Genomic DNA, 20,903 nt, shown 5'->3' on the forward strand with positions numbered 1-20,903 from the left:
GACTGAAGATGCTGTCTATAAAAAGCTATTTCTCATGCACACACCCTCCACAGCCACACACTTTACCTCTGCTGCAAGCAAAATGTTAATGTTTCCCAGGCATTAAGGTATATAAGTGCCATTAGTGGCACAGTGCTTAGCACTACAATGGTGTGCCGAGAGCAGTGGAGCAGAGATCAGTGCAGCGTCTCCTGGATATCAGAGGGAGACATCCTTTGTAAATTCATCTCCCACTGTGAGCAGGCTTCACAGCTGGTTAACGGCACTGTGTGTACCACTGCCCTGTTTACACGCAGCCTCCAAAGCACTCGTCTTTCCCCCTGCATCCTTTCCCTGTATCCCCTCCATCGCCCCGCTCTCTCCTTCAGCTCTCATCACAGCCCACTGTGGCTCTCATAGCCATCAAAGATGCACACAAACTGATTCAATGCAAGGGTGTGTGTGCGCACACAGAAATACATACATACATACACACACACACACACACACACACACACACAAGTAGACACCTACACACAACAAAATCTTTGATCCCCTCGCTTTTGGGGCCATTACAGTGCACTGCCTTCCAACCCCTTTGCTGATTTTTATCTTTTTATACCATCACATTACACTGATCCTTTTATACCTATTACACACGCAGCTCCCCACCAAACCCCCTGATCCTCTGATACCTAGATGAGTAAACTGCTCCTCCTGCCCCTGACCTCAGCCCTTTGTAGCAATCAGACCAGACTTCCTCAGAGGCCCTGATCTTATCTGGCCATACCAATCCCACTACACAGCTCCCTTTTGTAGCCACCACAGAGCACTGAGCCCTTTCAGGTCCAGGGACTGTGCCGATGAACACACAGCCCGAGACCTCAGCTCATCTCAGACATCATACTACACTGCCCAACAACAATGAGCTCTATTTTCTGATGCACCACAGGTCAGATAGAGCCTTTCTGCTCACCGATGCATTGTTCACCCACAATGGAGGAAACCAGCAATGTTGTTGTCAAAAGAATGTTTGACTCTACCACAGAAAGGTTTGATGTCGTCATAGGCTTGCACACAATGATGCCAATTTGAGTTGGGATTTTAAGGGTAATTATTTGCAAAGATGATTTTGTTGTTTTATTTTTGCTAAATAAGTTGTTTTTTTTAATTGAGAAATGTGAAACTCACCATAAAGTGACTCTGGGACTTCTCTGCATCTGTCTGTAAAGAGAGGAGGTTAAAGAGAAAATCTATTAGGGAAGACTGAGGTTTAGCACTGTTCAGAGACTAATTACACAACAATGCCATTGTAAAATTATATTGATCTCAAGGGATGTATTTGACAAATTAGGTCTTAAAGATTTTAGTCCTATCTAAGTGTTGTCTAAAATCAACACTCCAGACAGAAGCAACCATATGGTTCAGAGGGAAATAAAGAAACAACATTAATCATTAATTAACTATTGACTATTTTCCTTCAAAATCTGTTTGCATTTGTGACTATTAGATAGCTATTTCTATTGAAATGCAAGCAGTTTGGATTTACACATGTAGGCTGAACATGCATTTGTCCTTTAAATTCAATGTTATTCTTGTATGTTTTACACATTTCTTTTTACTACAGTACATCATCATCCTTAGCCTAATTTACATATTTCTGCCGGGGGCATTTAAAGCTCTACCTTCACTGGTGAGTTGAACGGTGTTGATGATTCTGGGGACCCATGGCTTGGGATAGCCCGCAGAAATTCCTGCAGGATGTAGGAAATAATTAAGGAAAGCCCAGACCAATATTCTCTCAGGAGGGCAGAATTCCTGTAAAGGTAAAATAATACAAATACAAATTACTGATGTGTCACTGCAGTGGAATTTGGTACACTTTATGTCTCCTTTAAAGAAAATGTAATCACTGCATCACTGCACTTATATGGAAAGTAATCAGTATAACAGCAGTTTAAGAGGTTGCATTTTTAGGTTTAATATAATAAAATTAAATTTCTGATGGAGACACTTTGTTTTCACGAGGCCTTTTTGTTAAGAATTGCAATTGTTTCAATTTCAATTTTAAGAAAGGCAGAATTGACAAGAGCCTAGGCCACTGAAGTTACCACACATCAAACTTTGTTAACCATTAAATATAGCTTAATTTAAATGTATGCAGGCCTACTGTATGTCTTAACCATATGTTTGAAGTTGCATTAGACTGTAGGCTATCTGCATACAAATATGACCATGATCAAAGCGAAAGAGCATGTCGTTTTTGGGTGGCACCATCTTTCAAAGCATGCTGTAGGCAGGCTATTTTGTCATAAGTGATTGCAAAATATATGCAAACACAAACCTAATACTGTCATTAAAACTATGGAATTATTGACAAAAATTGTGTATGTAAAGTAGGCCTCCAGCTATAGCTGAATTTATATTAAAAGCCTACTTTACATACACACCCAGGCTCTCCATTCTCTCTCCTTCTCTGTGCCTCTATTTCTCAGTCACTCTCCCTCCCTTCTTCTCCCTACAGTTTCGTCATTTTCATTTTTTTTTTCATTGTTCTGTCGGACTTGAGAGCAGTCAACGAGCATTTCAGGTATGTCGACTCATTTTAAGTACCTCCTGCCTTTGTATCGCTTGTATTTAACGAGAATCCAGTGATGCTTCGGTGACGCAGTGAGCACTGCAGCATGTCTTAGCCGGACACCGCCTTCTTGCTGCCAAGTAACCAATCACCTGCAGTTATGCTCAACTCCTCGGATGACTCGACCAATCAACTCGCTGCTCACACAAAAGTCACCTCTTCAACTTCCTAGCGGGAAGCTGCTTATCGGGAAGTGTCCACAGACAGCAGGAATCAGTGGTAAACAACCCCTTTACATGTTACATATTCCTCTAGAGTCATATCTGACAATGTGTTGCATACATAGCCATGCAGTAATCTCTTTCGAATATGAGACGAAATGTTTTTTTTTTTTATGTTATGATTTGCGTTTGGTGTGTCGCGATAGCATAACATAAAGCTAAGTGCAGCAGTGCAGGTAGCTACAGCTGTTATTGACAGCTGTCAGTCGCCTCTAGCTAGTTGTTTACCTCTCGAAATCAGATAGTGTCATGAGCATCCGTTAATGCAACTCTCCCTCTGTGTTCTCACAGATAGATACCGTCAAAAGCATACAGTCATACTAATCAAATGAAGATGAGGCTATCCCGAGCTGAATATAAAGAGATTGTGAGATGGACTGATCAACTGAGACCCACCCGCCAATGCATGAAGATGCTGAAGGAAAGATTTCCAAAGTAAGTTATTACACGCTGGACTGTATTTTGTGAGCTTCCTTACATGTGCGAATGTATTGTGTGTAGCTACTGTACAGTAGGTGTGTATTTATGTATGGCAGTGTGAAACCGCTAAACTGCTGTCCATAAGCATCTTTTACAATACCTTGTGCATTGTGAATAAATAATCAGTGTCCGAAATGCACAAAATATGTGTTTAGATAATAATATAAATACATAAGACCACAATTCATTGATGAGTTTACCATCTGTCTATCAACTCCAACAGCATTTTTTTTTTTGATCTCCCATTATTTGATATTTATAACTCCATTTAATTCATTACTTATGATCACTAATTAATTCCGCACAGGTTTCTGCATTGGCTTCCACCACAGCATTAGCCAATGTTTTGCCATGCAGCGCTTGCACATCCAGAAATCGAAGAGAGAGGTTAATGGTTGTGTTTGCCTTTCTCCTTGACACTGAGGGCCCTCACTTTATTGAACGTAACATGTGTAATCCCCCAAGGCCACCAGGACACCATGGCTGATCCCGCCGAGGTCACTTACAAAGTCGTATGTATTTGGAGCTTCCTACTTCCATTGTGCCCTAATCACCAATCTAGAAGAAGGTATCAGGTCCCCAAAGGGGACACAGCGGAGCTTGAGCTTGTCTTTGTTCTCACCGTCAGCATTTTACAGAATATGTCATGCGTATAAAGTTCGTCCAATATCCTGTATGTTTAGGCACCAACACTAGGAGGTCCTTCTCGTGTTTATTTTGAGTGTCCTTTCTCCTTTTGGTTTCGTAATCCAAACTGTCTTTAACAAACAGTCCAAATGCCAGTTTTTCAAAAAGTTGTACTGCTGGGTGTAATAATTAAAGGAAAACATTGGGCCGTTTTCATTCCAATAATTCAGCACGATCTCTCTCTCCTAGAGGTGCTGGCTCTTTTGTTTAGTCTTGCTGGTTATTGTTATTATTTCGTTCACCATAACCAATCTTGGGGAGGCCCTTGCTCTTTAAAATCCCTGAGTCTCGTCACTGGGCCTGACAGACAGGCACGGCAGCAGTGTTTTCACAGCCTGCAAAATTATTCTGGTTGTCCAATCAGCTGAGCTGGGCTCTGGAGGGTTAGTGATTGGACTGGCAGGAAATCAGGCTCTTAAGACATAACATATCGACTAGGCCATCCATCATCTCTTAGCATGCGCTCAGGCACGGCAGTCAGCCACCCCCGCCCCACACCCCTCCTGTCCCCTCGGACTGTGTGGGAGCCCTGCCACTGCGTAAATATTGGCCAGGCTGGGGCTGGCAGGAGGGAGGGTGGGGGTGGTCGAGGGGGGTTAGGGGTTTGTTGTGGACAAGCCTGCACTCCATCTCACTGACTATAATACTCAGAGAGATAGAAAAGACAGGTATCTGGATATCAAATCATTTCAAATCGCACTGGGTCGATTTCCAAATGATGCAAGCAATGTTATGTGAACTATAGATTCATGTGTTGTCTACCAGCGTCATGGCGGAGGCTGTGGTAGTTTTTTTTTGAAGGGGCATGTGCCATATTTTTTTTGCAGATGACACACCTATTATTTATTTAAGTGCTAACTTTATAATAAGGTATTATTTCTTATATTTTTAAGCTTTTTTTTTTTTTTTTTTTTAAATATGTCGAATCAATATATGGAAAGTTTGGGGTGCCCTGGTAGCTGACTTGTTTTAGCATGTGCCCATAAGGCTTGGTCCTTACAGCAGTGGCCCTGGTTAGAGTCCGACCTGTGGCCCATTGCTGGATGTCGTCCCCCTCTTTCCTGTCTTCAGCTATTCTATCAAATGAAAGCCCAAAAAATGATGAAAAAATATATATTTTGTAAGGTCAGGCAGGAAATGCACACTGATAGTATTTAGTTGCAATTAGAGGTGGACTATAGTTCTGTATTATCTGTTATTGACTTAAAGTGTTATCATATTCTGATGATATCATGGTACCGTGTTATCTTTTTTACTATATTATTGTTTTTTTAGCAAGTTGTGATTAAAACATAATACTGAAAGGAGTTATTAAAGACTTGTGTGTATTGCAGAACAGAAAAAATATTTTGGTATCCTGATATTGATTTAAACTGTATTGCCTAGTTTTCTTTATATTAATACATTAGTTTTGAGTTCTTATGATCTAGATCAATATGAATACTCATTATTGTAAATCTCTGAATGCTGTATTGAGTTCAAGACCATTTCATAATCATTGCTTTTGATTGGGGACTTAAAGGGAGGAAAATTTTAACTTTGAACAAAAGGATTGTTATTGGCCATTTCAAGGTAATTTTCACGGGAAGTCTGTCAGTCTTTCTGTTGTACTAGGAGTATGGGCAGTGGGAGGGGAGAGGGAGTGTCCCATACACAGACAGAAAGAGAGAGATTGCGATGTGGAGTCCCTCATCTGTAACGGCTGCATAACACAGATGTTGGGAGTCATCTGTCAGCCTGGCCTCTCTTGCCGGGCCCGAGCTGCTCTGGGGGGAAAAGAATTGGACACGGTGCTGTCACTTTTTACCCCCACTCACAATGGAGGGACATGCAAATATCAACCCCCATTCTTGCCCTCTCTTCCTTGCCCTTCTCTTAGCCAGCCGTGGTGTCCTGCCTAGTATCTGGACCGCGGCTAGGCAGCGAGGGGGGTGGGAGGGCTCATCGCAGGTCGGTGCGGGGAAAAATGTGACATCAGTCCCATCAGGTCCTTCTCTTGCCATGTATTAGAATTGGAAATGATGGGCTGCTCTCTGAGGCCTTGCCTGGCTTCCCTTGGGTGTAGAGGGGACCCCAGTCTTTCCACCCTCTGTCCCCAGAGAGAGTCTGTGTAAGAAGGGCAAGAAAAAGAGGGAGGGAATGTGAGAGTCCTCTGTGTCCTTCTGTGCTGTATTATGAATGAATTTGGATGTAATGATTACCCCCCTTCCATTCAGCTCACTCCTCATATGGCGTTCACAGTCATGAAAGTAGGAGGGTGTGCAAAAAGGGGCAGATGCCTCTGTTTTGGAAAATGCTTAAAAAGTAAAGTGTGAAGCTCCCTCTCCTCTCAACACAGCCACTCCCTCTCTCTCTCTTTTACACACACACACACACACACACACACACACACACACACACACAGCTCCCCAGTGAGGAGTCCCTGAACGTTTTTCGAATCGGGCCCTAATGTGCCGTTTTCATCAGCACTGAGGCGGGCTGCAATATGGTGCTGGGGCTCGCTCTGGGAATATGAATGTTGATTAAGCATGCGTTCAGCCTTTTGAAATTCTGAAGAAGTGTCAGAATAATGGATGTTGAGCAAATGTCAAGCATTTGTTAATTTCTCTGTTATTTGGGGTTTATCTGGCATGATCTTGGGACAGGGTTGTTGTGGCATATGCCATTGATATGGTGATTTCTTGGCTACAGACACTTTGTTTTTGATGGTAATATCTCGGCTCAGGACGAAGCTTAGGGACTTGCTCATTGATTATTTATTGTTGCTGTAGTGTTTATCTGTTTTTTTACATTCCAGTTAAAGCTAAGGATTTGGTAACAGGCACGATGCATTAAACTGGCAAGCTCTTCATACATTTAGTTTAACTTCATAGCTCGAGAACTCAACAAAGACCTGACAGATTATGATTTTTATTTTTTTTTATTCATCAGCAAAATCCATGTATTTTTAAAAATCCCTTTTTTAGTATTCATTTCTACCAGCCTATATTTAACAGTGTGGGGCAGAGATTTGGGATTCCAATTACAGTAATTTTTTTTAAAATGTGTATCTTTCTCAGACTCACACTATTTCAGACCAAGGTGCCCCAATCACTTTGTCAGTCAGTATCAGAAGATTAGGAATCTTGTTATATAACTTAATTAGAAAGTCAACTAAAACATTTGCAAATCAAAAAATGCAATAGCCTTCATCAAACAGCTACATTATTTTCTGTAACCATCTTTGTTGTTATATTGGCCCACTTAATATCCTAAAAAGATATGTTTCAAGTTCCAAAACCTTTCGTTTGGATCAAGGTTTTTAAAGTTTTTAAACACGTGCCTTTTTATAACGTGAGAGGGGATCTGAAGACGTACTGTTAAAACAAACACACACACACACACACACACACACACACACACACACACACACACACACACACACACACACACACACACACACACACACACACGTGTGTGTGTGTGTGTGTGTGTGTGTTTGTTTTAACAGTGCTGGTGCTAAATATCCCAGTTGAAGTGTTGCTACATTTAACTGTGATCGCCACTATTGTTTTCTGTGGAATCAACTGAGTTGCTCTGTTGTAGCTCTTGTGAAGGTAGAATTCTACAGCTTTTTTTTGTAGCCTGGAAGTGGCAATGACATTACCCAGAGACTGATCTAGTGCAGAGCCTGTGGGGGCAGCCACGACGGCCTCCGGTGCACAGCCTCACACTTCTAGTCGCCCATATTGAACAAAACACAAACTGGCAGTTGGGTCTTAAGGGTACAACCCTTGAAGGCTGAGAGGCTGGCAAACTAATTCCACAGCTTTATGTGGTTAGATGAGCATTGGAAGGGTGAAGGGATGGATGAAGTGTTAGCAGAGAGGAGAAATGTAGAAAGAAGAGAAGCTGTGCTGAGTTTACAACTTCATGTCAGGCTAAGAAGTTAATGAATAATAGATGCAATCAATTACCTGATTAGGAAACCCAAGAATGACTACTTCCTCTTCATATCTTAGGGACGTTGTCTAAGCACACTATAGATTGTAAAATCCTTTTCGGCTCATTGGGCTAAAAACACTGAGGTTAGCAGCCTGTTGTTTAACTAAGCGATTATAAGGGACACTATCTTGAAGTATAAAAAATGGTGTTCTTGGATTTCGAGACAAAATAAGATGTTAATATTAATGGGAAATACAGGAATACGAGCAATTGTGAGTAATACCAACATATTATGTGCTGTATTTGGCGGTAGCATCAGTGTCGTCCCCCAACCCCCAAAGCCAAACACACACAGAGGGATACCTAAAGCATAGAGCAGCACGGTTCAGCCGGGCAGCTATGGTAGAGTCTCTTGCCCCAGGTTCTCTTTGCATACTGGGATCAATTGCAAAAGAAGAATGAAACAAATTGCCCAGAATGGTACAAGTTCCTTAGCCACGCTTGGGGGGGAGTAGGCAATTGGTCAGTATAATGTGTTTCTTTGCCAGACCAGTGGACGCTCGCCACTTGACAGACAACATGGACCTCATTTTCAATTTCCACAAGAATTTGCAGAAGCGGCGATGACAATAATTACACTATAACAATGGCAACGCACCGTAATAGTTATAACATGTTTTGTCACACACAGAGTCATGAAGATGCCTAGCTTTCAGGAGGAATCACAATTAGGGTGGTGATCGTGGGATCTTTCCCGCACTTTTTTATCACCGTTATATAATAGTTCTGACATCTCAGGGCATCTCAGCAGACAGAAATTTTAAAGATTGTAATAAAGTGAAGAGGGCTGTGTGGGATCATATTTTTCGTCTATTAGGACAATTGTAGGCAGTGAGATGCCCTGTTGTGCTTCTGCTAAAGCCATTTCTGTCCACAGTCCCCCGCAGGCTTGTAGGTCTGTATGGCCTTCTGCAGAGAGAGAGTATGGAGGGGGGCTACTATGAATAAATGTAGTGGAATGTGTACTTTCAGTCAGGCTTTTTGTAAATCTTTCTTCAGTTATGGAAAAAAAAAAGCTAAAAATATAGTGAAAATGTTGATTTTCTCATACTTTATATGCTAACTAACAAATTAATAAAAATGAAAATAATAAAGCATTTCTATGACTACAGTAAATGTCATACATGACTGTTGTTTCATTGACTGTAATAGGAAGAAGGATTTACAGTTGTTTTGCAGCGGGGGGAAAAAGTAAAACTAATTTGAACTGTAAACACGTGTGCTCATTGTGCAAGTATTTGTTTGAAGCTGCGTGACACACTGAGATTTGTGTTTGTTTCTATCTCTTGTCAAAATATATCACATTTATACATTAACGTGTAAAGATTGTTTTTGGTACACATTTGTTTTGCTGCTGATGACGGTAGGCTTAGCTGAGAAACAGATGTTAGCATTTTGCCTATCAGCATGTGTAATTAGCAGCATTTGCATATCCAGAGTGTTTAACCCGGATTCAGCTGTTTTTTACTTTCTATAATATTGATCTATAGGAAAGTAAATGCGCAATATATTATTGTCCGCAGTCTTGCTTGAATGAAATGAGCTATAGATGAGATATTAACCCTAAGTATGCTAGGGAAGCATTAGGTAATGACTAAAGTGATAAAAGTTGGGGATAACAATAGAACAAGGTATTAAAACTAAGCAATATCTCCATACACTTTGTAAGAGTGAATCATTTCATCCATGCCATTCCCTTTTTTTTTTTTTTTTTTTTAATAGCTTCATCGCCATTTGTAAAAATATGTGCTGTGCCTTAATTAGCCAGTTCCATGCCCTGAAGAGTCGCACCATGCAACACTCTCTGCATGCAGATCCACCAAATGCTAAGTACTGTCGCAGCATATGATACCAATGCCATTAGCCAGGTGGCTTTCATTACCTAAATTACAGCTATTGTTTATAATTAATTATTTGTAAATAGGAAGAATCTGAATATAATTGATAGCTTGAATTTCCCCAATCTCCTATTAATTAGGTTGATGGGACTTTCTAGGATTTTCACTACTGCTTTTCCCTGTATTCTTAATGTACTGTAATGCTGGATGCACGAGAAGATAAGGCAATTCAACACTCAAACACGGATTTGTCAGATTCATACGCAGTGGATAGCCTAACTTAATAGGGCCTAAAGCACTGACCAGACAGGCATACCAGCTCCGTGACAAAGTGAAAGTCCCTAATTGTTTTTAATTTAATCTGCTGCTTTACTATTTTGGGTGCCAGTGCATATTAATGCTCTGTCTTATGTTGTAAGGAAGGGTAATTAGGTTGAGAGTGAATGATTCCCTAACCACTCTTCTGTCTCCCAACCTTCTGTTTCCCCATGTTCTAAATTATATCCAAGAGGGAGGGATTTTTTTTTCTTTTTTTTTCTCCTCACAAAGGTCAATGTAAAGATGCGCTGCAGTGTCACAGACTCTTTTTGAAATGTTTTTTGTTCAGATATGTTCATTGTTTTCTTTAATACATTTTAATAATGTAACACTTGTTGGAAACCAAACTGTCAAACATCTCTCTAATTCCTAATATACAATCAAGTAGACTAATTACGTACCGTAGGACGGAGATTGATGAGCTCAGTTGTTTATATAGACATACATTAGAGATTCATTTAAAAAATTAAGATTTGTCTGTCCAGGATGTTGTTTTAGGTTTGATTTTGAAAAGAAAATGTTCAAATCTAACAATTATTTTAGATAAATGAGATTCATATACAAATCTTGTTACCTTTTTTTACTTTTTTCTATTTTATCTTTATTTCATAGCATTATACAATGTTTATACAAAAACTAATCTTTCTGCTGAGCTCATCATGTGCACACATCTGAATAAAATGCTGCTCATTAGCTTTGATTAAAACCAAAAAGGCAGAGAGAAATACATCTGGTTTTGGAATAGTTGTAAAATAACCTTTCATAATGTAATTTATTAAGATTTGTTCATTTATTTGCACTTAGATAGAACAGTGCTGGTATTATGAGTAAAGGTGGTGTATTTTTGCATGAAGTGAGCAGACTCTGCCCAGGAGAACACAGATTGGATATACATTATTGTAGAGCCCGCAATAATTTACTATTAATGTCTGTTAAATGGAGAAAAAAGGGCATTATACAATATGAGTGCAGTGTAAAAGTTGACAGACTCTATAAAATGCAGACAACTCTTGGTTTGGATCCAGTAATCTGTCCTTATCTCTTTACATTGCTCCCATTATTTTTTGTCTCTACTTCAGTTATTTTCAGCGTTTGCAATGCTTTTTTTTTTCCAGTTTTGATGTCGGCAAAACCTGATTTGAGGTAGAAAAGAAAAAAACAAAAGTCACCAAAGTTCGTAGTGTTTTTGAAACAGATATGTTTTCCCAGATATTTAGAGCAGTTTATGTCCCTTTAAAGTTAACAGGGTATAGATTTAGCAATTAGGTGGTAATCATGCTCATTATAGAGAGTAATCCATTTAAAACCTAACAGATGTCTGTTCCAACAGGGGGATCGTGATGGTCCCATGCCAACAATAAGGCTGTAATGTTGTTGAAATGCTCAGGTGCAAGGTTGAAGTGTGGAAGAATTTCTTTTTTCTTCCCTTAAGTGTCCACATGTTGACAGTTGACCATTTAATGGCCCACTTAATTGCAGTGGCCCCTTCGTCCCCAAGCATCATTGTAAATTAATGCTGAGTTGGTAGTGTTTTCTCAGTTTCCCCCTCTTCTCTTTTACTTCAAACATTTGTTCATTCACTTTTGTATATGTAACTTTGTGGTCGACGAAACTCATCTGCGTGATGGGTCGAGCCCCAGAGAGTTTGAATGGTTGAGAATTAGCTGTTCTCCAGCCAGAGCAGTAAAACACTTTTTAAACTGGCGTCTATATGATGTCTTTTGTTGGGGTAAGTAATTATAAATTGCTAAACAATTCCAGTGGTTGAAATGTTTTTATTAAGATATGGTCACAGACTGAGACTCCAGACAGAAATCAATGTTTGAGATTCCTTTGGCTTTGTTTACATGCCACATGGTTATTTCATGGTTTACAGTGATTGATGGTGAAGGCCTATGTGGACTCAATATTTTAATGCAGATTGAAAGCTTCTCGTCAGTATTTACATGCCATTCTCAGGTGACTTGTAACCAAAAGTCCATTAAATTTAACAATCAAGTGTTGGCTACTGAGAGCAGTATATGGAGACACAAAACCACTGGAGACCATCCCAGAGCAGTTTGTGTATGTCCGTGTGTGCATGCTTCTACTGCATGGTGTGTTTTTTCATTGATATGCAGGGTGGAGGTATGCATCATCCAATTAGAATAATATCTGTCAACGCTTTAAATATCTTCCCAAAGGATGCTGTGGGGGTTGGGGAGGAGTATCGAAGGGGCTGTGAGTCCATGTTGGAGCTGCCTGTTTTCCAGTTTTTCCTCTCTGCCAGGTGTTTGACATTGACTAGAGCTGGAGATGAATGTAACTTATGGCAACCCATGGAATTGACTGACTCCTGGGAGTCCAAGCTTCCTGCAGTGAAAGTTTCCATTTTCAAAGCCCATCAGTTGCAGTGGGAGGGCTCCAGAACGGCCCATATGCCAGCTCTGACTGTGAAGCGGGAAAACTTTCTCCTACACACAAACAAATACACACACTCACAGTGGTCAACCCCCTTTCCAAAGAGACATCTACCAATCCAGGGAGAGTAATTTCCAGTGAATGCTGCGTTTCTCTCGGTGATCGGTCTTAAATCGTATCAATTATTTGCATGAATGTCATTAATGTCTCTATAGTTTTGTCATGTTTAGTTTGGTTATGAGTGAAACTTCACTGAACAATTTAGCTTTCAAGACTCTTACAGAAGAGTGAGGGGATGGAGGAAGATGGTATGTATGTATGTATGAATGAGGCTAAAACAGGCTATATTTTTTTCATCTCTCATACCACACAACCTCCCCCTTTTCTCCCCCATGCCATCGTGGCAGGAATCCTTTGTCAGAGGTGTTCATCTGGAACAACTTTTCCACACTTGTTTTCATGTTCTTTTAGATTACAGGGCAGCTGGCCCCAGCTTTGAAGCTCCCCCTCTTCCTTTGTCTCTGTGCAATGCACTCTGGTAATTAACTTTGTCCTTCTTTTATTTGTTCCAGTCACTCGCAGTCCACTCTTCTGAGCATCTTCTCCCTGGAGTACCAGGTTAGAAGTTTTCTTCCTTTGTGAGCCCTGACAGGTGCCTAATTGAATGATGAATGTCCCTTTATTTCTTTGTAATTGAACTGCCAGCTCTCTGATTGGTTTGGAGAATGCCCCCCCCCCCCTCGCCATACCTCCGTGTATTTCACCACCCCCTCCTCTTCCTCACGTTCACGTTGAGGACCCTTGCCTGCCTGAGCCTCAGTGGATGTCTGCCAAGCCTTCCCATCCATCTGTCTAATAACATCTAGCCCCTGCTTATTTGGTGGACCTGTAATAAATTATGCTAAACCATTATTATTCTGACAATAATAATTTCCCCGTGTAGTGCGGCTGCGTGTGCTAAATGTTTGCTGACTCGCACTGTCACTGCTGCTTTCCACGGCTGACAGCGGATGATGATAAATGGCCGCTGCCGCCAGTGGCAGAAGGCAGCACAGGCAGAAAATGGAGTCATTTATCATCCCCCTGACAGGTGTCAGTCACACTGCCGGTCTCTGTGGAATTACATTTTCTGTGTGTAGTAGTTTTTAAATAAGTTGTTTTTTAACCAGTGCTCTTCCTCTTTTATCCCCTGTCCTCCACCTTCTCGCCGAAGATGGCAATTGAATTGCATGGAAATGTCAGGGTGTGGAACGTGGAATAGGGTCATTGTTTGATCGAAAAAGGGGAAATGAATACAAGGTTTGAGTGAGGGGGGGGGGTAGACGGGGATGGGGGATTGAACAAGGTTGCCTTGGCACACTGTGACCTCCAGCAAACTTATTGAAATTAAATTACTGTGACCCAAGATCCTTTGCGCTTGTTCATATACAATGAAGCATGAATGAGGAGCCAAGGCTGAACAAGTGCATTTTATTCAGGTGGACTGAAAAAATGTAAAGCTTTTACCTCCTAACAATGGGAATAATGGAAATGTATGGAAATAAACTACCATTATTAGTATTATTAGTATTATTATTACATCGATGTTCTCTTTGTGACAGAAACGAACCAAAAGAACATTCTCAAGACACAATGCACCAGATGTTATCGAAAGCCACTACCAAAGGTACTGTATTATTTTATTGCTCTTATTTCTTCTGTCTTGTTCTCTGTTTTTATCTTCCTCTCATCTCTGTCATTTTTCTCTTTCTTCCTCTTTCTTTTTTTACTTTTATTTTTTTTTTTTTGTATCCGTCTCCCGCTCTTGTGTGCTCTCTTTGTCTTCCCCTGTCCGTGACTGAGGAAGGGACTTGCCAAAGTCAGAGAGTAGGTGGGCCACCATGACCGATATAATCTCCCCCAAACAAATCACCACCCTCAGGATTCATTCCAGACCTCCACTTGCACCTGCTAAGCTAAAGCTCTGTTCTCCATGTCAAATTGAAAGCAGAAAAATAAATAAATAACCAGCCATTGGACATTTGCCTTACACAGGCTTATGATGGGATGATTATCTGTAATTCAATGAATACGGATAAATAAATAAAAAAGAAAAACAGGCTGCAGGGGGGAAACCCTCTTTGCATATTGCAATTAGCCTTTATCTAGCATATTAGGCCATTGTTCTGGGGAAAACAAGGCTGGATAATGCACTTCTAATCCACTTACAACAACAAACCTCAGAGATGATCTGGGTAAGCTCAGAGGGGAGCTGCAGTTTGAGCTGGCGAGGGAAAAAAGGCTTTTTGGGTGGCAGGGGTTAACTAACTAACTATCACCATCATCTGGCTTCAAGGAAATTTGAAGCCCTTCAAGCAGTGCTGTTTTAACCGCACCGAGCCTGCCATATGCCACCTAGGGCAAAGTCATCAGGGACATTAGCATGTCTTGGCTAGCCTGGTCTCGTCCCCTCTACCCTTCTGTCTGCCTTTGTGGTCCATGTTTTTTTCACTGCTGTTGTTCTTTGTTATAATGAAGGTATCTGAGTGAAGCAAAGGCACATCCCACTGCTCCTGTCCTGCTAGAGTTGGCCAATGAGGTAATAACATAACCTTTAGTTTTCTCTCTCTCTTTTCTTATCTTTGAAAAACAAAAAATGCCTGCTTTTGTTTTTATAAATGGATAGATAGAAAGTGGCTGCAGTTTTTAGCTTTTCTCTCTTGTCTGTTAGTCATTATCAAAATTGGTAAATTGGTCCGCTCCATTATCAATTATTTAATGTAATTAGCTCTCACCTCCATTAAGCAGATGTGAAAATACTTTTTGTGTTTTATTATGTAATTTATAAAATTGCACTTCAGGCAAAGTTGCCACAAACTGCGGACAGGTGAGGGCTGGGTCATTGGTTAATTCTTCTCTTCATCATTTGTTTACTTTAGGAGGTCGGTGTAGGAGTTGTACTCTGGTTGAGCAAATGGTATTCATACAATTTATTATATGTGAACTTGGTACATAACTAAAATAGACTGTAGTGGATGTTTGTGTGCTTGTTATAAAACAGCACAATGCTTCAGCACTTAAATTATTCACAGGACCAAGTTTCTGCATTTCACAAAAATGAATTTACTCAGTGGCCTCTAATGTTTCTTACATTTTGTACCTATTCAGTAAATTAGCCTTTCCGTTAGGGTAGTACCAAAAAAACAGTTCCTACTCTGTAAACAAAATGCAGCTAATGTGGCCGAATAATTTAGGAATTGACGTTTTAGATTATTAGGCTATTTTTTGAAGCCAGATACTGCATTGTTTTTACATTTATTTATTAAATGTTTTTGTGTCATTTGATCACATTGTTAGTCTTGCAATTTCCTCCTATTTTGATTGTTAGAATAGGCTGTGTAACCTTTTAAAACATTTAAATGCGCATTTCAATTTTTATTGGTGCTTACACCAGGCAACGAGATTTGAGCGTTTCTTAATCTAAAATCAGAGTAGTTCATATGCATCAGTGGCACCTCAAAGCTAACCGCCATTATTCATTCTCCATTTAATTGACACGTGATATTTTTTTTTTTTTCTCCAAAGGATTAAATTCAGCTCAGAGATAACTGTCTATGAACCATTTAACTGTCATTTTAATATGCTACTTAACATTTAAACCAAGCACTCATGGTCTCCCAGACCGCTAATTGATGTAGTTTCATCCCTTTATGAGACAATATATCTCTAACAGAGGGAAATGATTAACAATGATGAAAACTGTTCATGGATTTCTTTCTTTTTTTCTGCCCCCAGAAGTCTCCAATGAATGAGGGTCCTAAACTCGACATTTGCTGTTTTTTTTGCATGCTTTATATGGTGCTTTATGTAAAGGTTACTTAAACATACAGGGTTTAGAACAGGTGCAGTTATGCTGTATTGTATGTGACACCCATTAGCTTTGTGGGCTAATAAAACCAGAGTTTTACTGAACAATAATTGTTTTCTGCAGGAATTCAAGGTTCTGTGATTCTTAGTCACATGTTAAGCTCATGAAGTGCCGCAGTCTGACTTGAGAATGTAGATGGACTCATGATTAATATGAAAATTAGGGAGATGCAAGTACCTGAACTAATCAGGTGGTCCTTATTCAGGCTGGGCCAGCATTGGTAATGTTGCCATTTTTCATGTGTCAGCCCTGATGCAGGTTACCAGGAATCTGATGCTCTCTCGTTATCCAGAGGTGTGAATGGAGAGCAGGCCAATGCGCACAAAGAGGATAGGATTGAGAGAAAGAGAAGAAAGGGAGAGAAAATGAGAAGGGCTGGGGAGAGGAGAGGGAGCTCCAGTAGCTGCAAGCTACAAATGCAGAGTTTAAAACGCTATCAGAGGTCTTAATGAAGATATAAACTCTGTGCTCTCCCCTTAATTATTATAGACATGTTTGGCTTTTTTACAAGCTGCCTTCTTAGTGCAATATTATGGAGATGTTAACAAATACTACTGCGGGTAAAAAGACGTTGTTTAGACAGAAGCCTCTCTGCTCCCAGCGTTACTAGGAAGCATCAGAGAAAAGATGAAACGCACCATTCTCAGTACAGGCTGAGGGCAAATTCACTTTTGGTCCCCAATTATGCTAACAAGAGAAAAAATGATGCTGCAAGAACATTGTGTTTCATAATGAGCGTGCTAGGAATGGCTAATCTTCAAGCAATGTTTTAATACCCTCCATACTGAAGTGGCTGCGAGATTTGGCAGTGAATGACTTAATGTGTCTTATTATTTGCAGTCAAAATGCAATGTTTTTTAAAGATAAATTAGCTCCATACACTTAGTTAACCTTTTTTAAAGCTTATACATGCGTCTGAACATTTGGGACCTTTTTATGGATGCTGCCTGTTAATTGAAATTAATAATAAAACAAATGATCGCTGTTGGTTTTTCATTACATACCATACTAACACTTTCATGGTAACGTCATTTGAAAATGTGTGGGAAGGCCTTGTGTTTATGGGGTCAGATAGACACCTTCCGTATCATTAGTGCTCCCTTACCTGTCAGGGCATCTCCCTGCGCTCCAACTAAAAACATTGCACACCTCTCAAGGTGTCTTTCTGTTCAAAGAGTTTTGCAGCCATAGGTTCTATCCTTCCTGTTAAGGACTGCATTCCCACAGTCCCTCCGGTGTGTCCTGTTGGTTCTGCAAGTTTTGCCTCGGTGATCATCCTATGATTAAAGCTCCCCGTTGCGTCTTGCTCGGGCATAGTGTGTGCTGCTTTTTCATACGAGATGAGAGACTACGCTTGTCCGTTTGACAGAGGCGAATGCAATTCAGCTGTGTAGCTTGGCTGTGTAATTGGCCAACTCTTGTTCCTGTGGGAAAGGTTATTGCAGAGTAACGCTTTCAAAGACCAATTTGCACAGGGATTGTCAAAAGTTAGGTCAAGGTTTGGAAACGCAATAATATCATTTAGAGCCATTGCAATCATTATTATCTGTGTGACATCAGCCGAAGGTAGACTGGCCGTGTAATTTCAGCGCCGTAATTCTTAGGCTCTTTGAAAAATGTTCGCACTTCCAACTGGATATGTGGGATTTAGTCTGAAGGTTTGTAAATGGAGTGATTCTCCAGAGAGGAATAACATTTCCACTATACCTATGCTTTAAAGTAGCATTAACTCCCCATTGACGCTATAGCCTGTTTTTTTAAGGCAAATTCTCTTTTTTTTTCCAATCTATGTAAAGGTGGATCTGTCTCCTGCACTGATGGCTCGTATCATCCTGGACAGGTTCCTTCAGGGCCTGGAGGGTGGAATGCGTGAGTAACACTTTTCCATTTTCCACTCTGTCCTTTCTATCATTCCCCCCATCAGTCTTAATTGTAGCACTTTGTCTTTTGAATCCCTTTCTCTTTGAGTCCCAATTCCAGTTCCTGCTGCTGTATTTTCAGCCTGTCCAAGCTTAATGAGAGACAGACCACATTTAGTACTAGCTGCATCCCAGGGCACATGACTAGCAATTAAGAACTGGGTGGACCACCCACCTCTCAACTGCAGTGTGGATCAATTCTAGCTCACCTCATCAGTGTTATTTATAACACCCCTGATTTCTTTCCTCGCCCTCCTTCATCCCCCAATGCATCCATCTACCCCCTACCTTCTCCTCTTCCCTCATCCCCTTCTCTTTCTCCGTCCCTACTGGGCTCCTCTGAGGAAATTGAGTTGAGGAAAAGTGTGGCAGAGAAAGCAAACCATTCCTAGCTAGCGCTGATGGACACGCTGCGGACAAAATTCCAGATGCAAATATTTTTGTTGAACATGTCAAAGAGATTGTCCAGAAATTGTGTGAATAATCACTATGTACATTCTGGTTAGTGTCTTTTTTTTGTTTTTTCTTTCTTTCTTTTTCTTCCTCTATAGAAATTTCTTACGTCATCTATCATATTATTTTTTTGGCATAAATACTGCCATACTTTTGGAGTTTTTACATGTGACATTTGTTAATTCATGCAAACAGCTTTTTTCAGGATCTCTCAATATCACATCCTATCCTGAGAAGTGTGTGTGTGTGTGTGTGTGTGTGTGTGTGTGTGTGTGTGTGTGTGTGTGTGTGTGTGTGTGTGTGTGTGTGTGTGTGTGTGTGTGTGTGTGTGTGTGTGTGTGTGTGTGTGTGTGTGTGTGTGTGTGTGTGTGTGTGTGTGTGTGTGTGTGTGTGTGTGTGTTAGTCAGTTCTTCGAGAGTGAATCGTGTGATGTCAAAAAGACGTGATTCCAATTTAATCAAGAAAGAGATTAAACTGGATGTGTGTTATTTTCAACTTCGCCACAGCACAGCCATTTGTCAAAGTCAAACATGTGATTGCTTTGGACCCACCGTTATCCACTGCCTGTCAAAATACTAGTCTGAGCACCTTGTAGAACAGGGCATTCATCCAGGAGAAGCACTCTGTCTCAGATAATAGCACACTGCATCCCTCTATCTCCATACAGTGAAAACAGGCTTTATTATTGCTCAGAATAGATTTGTAGCGGATGAAACTTTATGGATGATCGTTGTTTAATTTCGAAACAGTAGAGCTAGATGGCTTTTACAGGATAATCATAGATCCCAATCAGCCTAACTAAGTCTACACGCTGTGATACTATTATTTAGATCAGATTAATATCTAATGTTTTATCTGGTAAAAGAGTTTGACGGCTCCCTGCTATAATATATACAGTATATTCCCAAATGATGATGTCATTATACTGTACTTTTCTGCTGTAGCCAGCTATGAAGTCAGTTGCTTTGAGGGTGACTTCTGTTTTGACAGAGCTCCTCTGCAATCTCATGACCTGCTCGGCCTTTGCAAATGAATTGCTGTCCGCATGGGCTGCGCGGTCAAATCGTCCAATCTCCCTGTGTGTATATTAGACTCCAGTAATGTGTTTCCATTATTAAGCAACGCAAGGATAATTGTCTTTGCTGGCAATTAGCTAACAGGTTGGTTCAGTGCTATTGTCAGGTATATCCGTCATGCCCCCCTCCAGCCCCAGAGTGCACTCCAGTGTGCATGTGTGTGTGTATTTGTGTGTTTTTGTCAGACTCCAGAGGGAGGGCGGGCGGGCAGGCACATTGCAAAGATCAATAGACTTCTATATAAGGGACATTACCCCCAACTGGGTGAGTAGCTTGCCTTTGCCTAGCACCATTTTTTTTTTTATTCCCCTTCTCTGTCCCTTTACATTTAAGAGACACAGGAATGGGGCCTTTGGGACTGTGGAATATATGTACAATCACTAGTACTGGATCGATACAGAGTTTTAAATTGTTTTCTGTCCCTTCCTTGTTTTGTTTTGCTCGCTTGTTGTTGCCCCCGCCCCCCAGCACCACCCGTCTTCTCCCTTCTCACTAGCTGCACACACCACCACAACACCTCAACATGACAACACCACCAACAAGCTGCCCCCCCCCCCTCCTCTCTTTGCAGCAGAAGTATTGGAGAGAGCATCAGTCAAGCAGAATGAAAGACTATCTGGTGGCGCTTGTAAATAAATCAATACATTCAAAGCAGTTTTATCACGTATTGAATATGATATCAACATCCATAATGCTCCTTGTCTCATGAAAACAGACTAGGCAGTTGGGGAGGAAAGGTCATGGACACTTTTACACTGTTTATATCCACTATTTTTAAGTCACCCAAAGCTGCACTGTTTTATTTTTTTAGGAAAAATTACAGCATTCTGAACCAGTTGAGACAGCTTCAATGTGTGTGCCAGAATTCCTCTCAGGGTTGTTATGGACTAATGGCCCAAATAGAGGACATGAATGTGATAATTAAGTTCATAAGGCACTATATGAAAATATTAAATTTGATGACGATAAAGATAGAAACACAACTAAGGCAGCAAAACACATA

General features: G+C 40.6%; 1 protein-coding gene across 2 annotated transcripts in view; it reads left to right on the forward strand.

The window, feature by feature from the left end:
* Positions 1 to 2,720: 2,720 nt before the first annotated feature.
* Positions 2,721 to 20,903, forward strand: part of cdin1 (CDAN1 interacting nuclease 1) — a 54,342-nt gene continuing 36,159 nt past the window's right edge. The window contains exons 1-6 of one of the 2 annotated variants that reach the window (XM_039785826.1): positions 2,721 to 2,836; positions 3,130 to 3,273; positions 13,118 to 13,163; positions 14,147 to 14,211; positions 15,063 to 15,123; positions 18,249 to 18,321. In XM_039785826.1, coding sequence (XP_039641760.1) covers positions 3,167 to 3,273; positions 13,118 to 13,163; positions 14,147 to 14,211; positions 15,063 to 15,123; positions 18,249 to 18,321 — 352 coding nt within the window. In that variant the 5' untranslated portion in view covers positions 2,721 to 2,836; positions 3,130 to 3,166. The remainder of the gene's footprint in view (positions 2,837 to 3,129; positions 3,274 to 13,117; positions 13,164 to 14,146; positions 14,212 to 15,062; positions 15,124 to 18,248; positions 18,322 to 20,903) is intronic. The other variant, XM_039785827.1, reaches the window with a different exon arrangement.

Source organism: Perca fluviatilis, chromosome 20 (assembly GCF_010015445.1).
Source record: "Perca fluviatilis chromosome 20, GENO_Pfluv_1.0, whole genome shotgun sequence".
Taxonomy (NCBI): Eukaryota; Metazoa; Chordata; class Actinopteri; order Perciformes; family Percidae; genus Perca; species Perca fluviatilis.